Source organism: Patiria miniata, unplaced genomic scaffold (genome assembly GCF_015706575.1).
Source record: "Patiria miniata isolate m_02_andy unplaced genomic scaffold, ASM1570657v1 HiC_scaffold_7, whole genome shotgun sequence".
Taxonomy (NCBI): Eukaryota; Metazoa; Echinodermata; class Asteroidea; order Valvatida; family Asterinidae; genus Patiria; species Patiria miniata.
Genome location: NW_024037074.1, coordinates 29872185 through 29878358, shown reverse-complemented (window position 1 = coordinate 29878358; position 6174 = coordinate 29872185). Strand labels below are relative to the sequence as shown.

Sequence of the window (6174 nt, the reverse complement as noted above, 5' to 3'; positions counted from 1 at the left end):
TTCGCGTCACTAAAAATAACACATTTCCAGAGAGTCACTGAAGGCAAATGATATCAATATTTTTAATGGAGTGCAACCGGGGGCAGGGTCATCTTTTGGGTGCCCCCCACCCCCCCGCCCCCAGCCCCCCCCCCCACACACACACACACCCCCACCCACCCACCCACCCACCCACTCACCCACACACCCACAGTGACCCACACACACCCACACACATTAGTTACGGCGCTGTCGGCATGACATTTGGCGACTGTTCCTAAATTTTAATCCTGCTAAATTTGAGGAAAAGTTCAAACATCGAATATGAAAATGAGGAAGGGGAATACTATGTTCCCCCGTTCGGAGGAGACCTTAAATGCCCCGGTGCTGACAGGGTTATTTTTCGGCCGAATTTGTCAAAGTGATATTCTAAAATCATGTTCCTGCCTTCACAATATCATGATCATGTGAAAGAATGTTGCAAGTTTCCGCAGCGACACGTTTTTAGATTAAGGCACTCAACTTCGTCTTTAGACCAGCTGAGTTTGGTGGCAGCACTTTCAATTTAGACTTCACGTCATTCCTGATTTTGCTTTACTTAAACGATGGCAAAGTCTTATATTTCATACTCTGATATGACTTCCCTACAAAAGCCCATTAGCGCCACTGGAAGTATATGTTACTACGGATTATTAATTCGTGATTACGGATTATTAATTCGTTATTACGGATTATTTAATTCGTTATAACTGATTATTAATTCGTTATTACGGATTATTTCATACGTTATTGCGGATTATTTATTCGTGATTACGGATTTTTTTTCAAGAGGGGGCAAAACATATTACTCAACATAACATTTACAGCAATATTACATCGCGCTTCTTTTTCCTTCCTTTTTTTCTATTTGTTTCCCCCCCCCCCCATCTTTGCTCCCCCCATCTTTGCCTCCCCCCTCCTTGCGACGCCCATGTCCAAAGCCTTATATGCAGTCGTATCATTGTTGCGGCTGCCACCAGAAATAAAAAGGAAACGGATGTTAGAGGTCATTGTCTTTTGGGTCTGAATTTATATCATGAGTGTAGAATATTAGTTGCAATATCTTTCCTTTGCACTTCTGTGACTTTGTTTACGAAAAGCTGGCGTTTTGAAGAATATAAATGATAAATAGTGATGAGTTTGTGTACAAAGTTAATTGACTTATCCCAGGGTACCAGAGGTCTGATATGCTCCTCCCACATCTGAAATTATTTGAATGGAAACCAAAATATCTGTAGTACATGTGTGAAGTTTCAATTCAACCTGTTAAAATGATTTGTTGTCATGGTCAACTAAACAGTCGGCATTCTCGATCTCCTGCGCACTCTCGTGTACTGTACATGTATATTAAACATGGTCAATGTGATGGAAAAAGTTAACATTTAAATCGACCTCTTTTGGTAAATGGACATTTCGTGACGAAGGTATGCCCCATTTACGTAAACTTGGTGTCAAAATAACCACAGACATCCGTCAGAGAAAACTGTCAGAGAAACGTGACGGGATTTAAAAAGTACATTGCGACAATATAAGGAAAAAATGAACATGGAGGGGGTTGCGCTCCCTCCCCCTCCGTATTTGGCGCCGCTCTTAATTACTTTGACCTAAAATTACTCTTTAGGCATATTTTCATATTTCACAAGTGCCAAGGCACCCATAAAAGCTGGTTTTATTTTCTCCTCTACCGTTGTGTCGCACGGGTATGAACGAAAAAGAAAAGGTGGGGTAAAGTTTATTAGTCTGATCTAAAATCACTCTCATACACCGTTTTTTGCATAATCTACAGGTTCCAAGCTAATGATACTTGATTTGATCTTGTTCTCAAATTTTATTAAATGTACAATTTACCGCATGCTGCCAATGGGCCTTTGTCTGATCTAGCGAATCTTAAGACTGGCCAATCTGTGATCAGGACAATCTGGGGATTTGTTCCCGAAATTTTGCTTATTGATTTAACCCTATCCAGCTCTCAGTGCATTTTGATCACGTGCTCTCCGCATGTGAGTACCAGATTTATTTCATTATAACGAATTAACAATCCGTTATAACGAATGTATAATCCGTAATAACGAATTAATAATCCGTTATAACGAATTAATAATCCGTAATAACGAATTAATAATCCGTTATAACGAATTAAATAATCTGTAATAACAAATTTATAATCCGTAATAACGAATTAATAATCCGTAATAACGAATTAAATAATCCGTTAAAACGAATTAAAAAATCAGTAATAACAAATGTATAATCCGTGATAACAAATTAAATAATCCGTAATGACGAAATAATAATCTGTAATAACTAATCAATAATCCGTAATACCGAATTAAATAATCCGTAATAACTAATCAATAATCCGTAATAGCGAATTAATTAATCCGTAATAACGAATTAAACAATCCGTAATAAAGAATTAACAATCCGTAATAACGAATTACTAACATATACGTGCAGTGGCGCTAATGGGCTTTCGTACTTCCCCACTTTCTCTAAATGCAATATTTTTCTCTCATCTCTCCTCATTTGTTTCCACTTTTATTTATTTCGCTTTTGTTGTTTTTCCTTAAAGATGAAGATCTGCGTTCCCTCCATCGTCCTACTTCTAGGTAACGCTGTCATTCTCCGAGCTTCCGTTACTGGGCCGGTTCCCTCGGACGGTGATGGTCCTGCGTCTCAGGTGTGTCAGCAGTGCTGCCAGGGACCTGCCGCAATACCTGGCATACCAGGTTTGCCTGGACCTGTGGGACCGATGGGTCCCTATGGGCTTCCAGGGTCAAAGGGCGTTGCAGGTCAGCAAGGCCAGAAGGGTGAGATTGGCCAGATTGGCCCTGTGGGTGATCGGGGAGCACCTGGGAACACTGGGTCTAAAGGTAATGATGGGATTGGTCTGCCCGGCAAGATAGGTCCGAGAGGTCCCCCGGGTTTAGTTGGAACAACCGGGGAAACTGGTGTCAAAGGTCAGAAGGGTGAGCCAGGGGAGACACTAGACGACTCCAACCAGCGGGTGGCATTCACCGTGAAGAGGACGAGCGACTCGGATACCTCTACGGGTCACGACACCCGCTTGCCCTTCCAGGAGACCGAGACGCTTCTGCCGGGTACCAGTTTCGATCTCGATTCTGGCACATTCACATGTAGTGTGCCGGGCACCTACGTGTTCTTGTTTTCGGTGTTCAAACCTTCTTCCCGCGCCCACTTGGACATTCATCTTAAAAAGAACGACGACTGGGTTGTCTCCGGTGCTAGCGGTGATTCAAGTAGCGCAGAGCAGGTGTCTGGAAGCGCGGTTTTGGTTCTGCAGCGAGGAGACACGGTGTATCTGACCATGAATGGTCAGGCGTGGAGTAATTTCAGACACTACACCTCACTCAGTGGCTTCCTACTTTACCCCGAATAAATAATTGACACATAAAAAAAAAATAACCCGAAAACCGTAAGAAAAACTTTTCTACTAAATTAATGTGTTTTTTCCTTGTTGCATTGTACATTCGCTGATACATAGTGCTGTACATGTACACAATTTGCTGTACAGCAACAGATTAACTATTGTTTAATGCATGTATTTAGCTCTGTGTATCTGTATTGATATACAAGAAACATTATGCTTTATTACAATTTGTTGACAACAATTTTTCTACTTTTTTTCATGAACTCTGTAAAGAGTGAAATGCTTTGCTAATTTATTTTTTTTCAAAGCAAGGCTATTGCTCTTTTTTTAGGAAATACATATATTTGCAATAAAGTGTGCCACCGTGACGTGACTGTATGCAGAATGTTTAGGCTGATACAATTGTGTACTGGGCAACCCATTTTGACTGGAATTTGTAGGCGTAATTGTCGACAGAAGACTTTTTTTGCCACATTTGGCCTTACACAATATAAGGAATATTTTTAAAATAAAAGATTTCTGTATTGTGTAATTAAACACTAACAGGTTAATTAAACAGAATATATGCAAACAAAGTAGATAAGACAAACATTAACAAGTTACTAAATAAAATTATTTTTGTTCCTCCTTGCCTTGATAGTTTTTAGGGTATTACCCTGCACACACAGTTTTATTTCTCGGCTGTATGTTCACTGTTTAACACGCTGTAGAAATAGCTACATCATACGCCGCCGGGGACACCCGTTGGCGTATCCATTGGAAAAGACAAATAACGGAAACCGAGACGTTCTGAGTGATATCTAAAGTCAGCTTTGAATCATTGTGCCATTTCCGGGCTTATTTATTCTAAATGTCTGAAAAAAATTTAAAGCGAGAAAACGTTCACTAAAATCGCCCGTACAAATGCTATGGTAAATTGGCGGATGAGACATTGTGTGGAACGGCCACTATTGGAGATGACGCCGCGTGACATTACACTTCTGCGGCGTATGCCCAGCACAGATAATGTAGATTTAATCAATCACATGTTTGTATCAATTTTAATTTTACATAGCATTTCTCAAATTATCCAAAATGATTTCCTGGCCTGTTGACTTACATTTGGGAATTAAAATAATAATTATTCAAAATATTGTATTGCCATTTATAGCAATTTGATGAAACGTTGAGACTTTTATCGTTTACAGGTGCTTCGAAAAAAAAGAATACACAGTTTTTTTATTTAAATGATTGCATTATTGTTAACATGATAATCTGTTAGCATTTTGTATAAGTTATACTTGACTGCAAAAAAGTACAATTGAAAAAAAAATGAAATGTACAAAGCCTCATTCTGATGATTACGAAACACGTTTACCACCTTTTTTTAATATTTTTGCTCGACTTTTGTATAGAAACAAAATATTTTTATATGCTTTACGTTGAGAAAATAAACAACCTTCCTCATTTTCCGAAACAGAAAAGTGCCAAAAATAGGGGGGGGGGGTGGAATTTTCCAAAGAGTTCAAAGCCCCAAAAAGGATGGCATGTGTTTCTTGATTAAAGGACTCAATAAGCCTCTGTTCTAATGATTTCACACTTTGTTTACATGTGCACTTTCATATGAAGCCAGTGAGGCCAACGGTCTACTGAGCACCATAGGAAAGCACACACATAAACAAAGTGTGACGTTATTAGCACAGAGGCTTATTCAAGAAACTCACTTTGAAAATATCAAGTATACAAAGTAAACATTCCAATCGAGTGAGGAGGGTTTTTGGACTGGTTTGAATTTTTCATTTCATCCAATAAGCTGCCATCAGATGGGATAATTTTCTATTATTTTAACTTAAATGTCTTTGTTGACTTCAACTGTGATACCAAATTTTGAATGAATAATTTACCACAACCTCTCTCATGGGTGTGTATCATATTTTATTGTATAATAAAGTTAAAATAAACACATTCAACATTTTAACACAAAATATCCTCTTCGGTTTTTAGAATTTGGAAACCTTCGTGAGTAGATGAGCGAAAAGTAGCACATATTTGGGGTCGCCTGATTGAGAATTTATTGTTGAATTATGTAATGAGTGCACTATCTTATTATGAATGCGCAGGATGAGGAGCTATAATTCACATGTGACCCACAACCTGACTGAATAAATTAAAATAAGGAAATTTCTGGTCACATTTTGCTGAAATACTTTGTTCCAGTAGAAATGTTTGATTGTGAAATGAGGTTTTGTTACATTTTACATAATTGGTTAAAAGTTGTGAACAAGTTTTGTGTTGACAAAGTTATTGCCTGGCGGTCTTGTGAAAAATTACAATTATTGAAACTTGAACAAAGTCAGTTTATATCAGGCCCAAGGCATAAAATTACAAACAAAATCCATCTCCATCAAATGCTGGAGTTTTTCAATTGAGGATTCATGCGGTATTTCTACAATTTGAACTCCAAAGTAGTTACAAGCTTACAGTGACGACTCAAAACTATTAGAAAAGAATAATTTGATATAAAACTTCTCTATACCCGATTACACTAGCTTTTGAACATGTGGAAACTATCTACGTCTTCGGCTGGACTTCATTTATGCTTCAAACATGTTTGATCATTCAACTGAAAACAGTTATTGATATCGTGTGTCGTAGCAACGTATCAAATCCCAATCTTACTTTTGTGGGAAAAAAATTCTCACAAGTTCTCAAATCCGCAATGATTGTTAAAATTATAATCACTTTGATATTAAAAGTCCTGTATGTATTAAAAGTCTGTCGTTCGC

At 38.2% G+C, this 6174-nt stretch overlaps 1 protein-coding gene across 1 annotated transcript; it reads left to right on the top strand.

Moving 5' to 3' along the window:
* The first annotated feature begins 2590 nt into the window (after nucleotides 1–2590).
* On the top strand, nucleotides 2591–3418 carry LOC119745293 (complement C1q subcomponent subunit B-like). The gene has a single exon (XM_038221547.1). The coding sequence runs from the start codon at nucleotides 2591–2593 to the stop codon at nucleotides 3416–3418; it is 828 nt and encodes a 275-aa protein (XP_038077475.1).
* Nucleotides 3419–6174: the final 2756 nt, after the last annotated feature.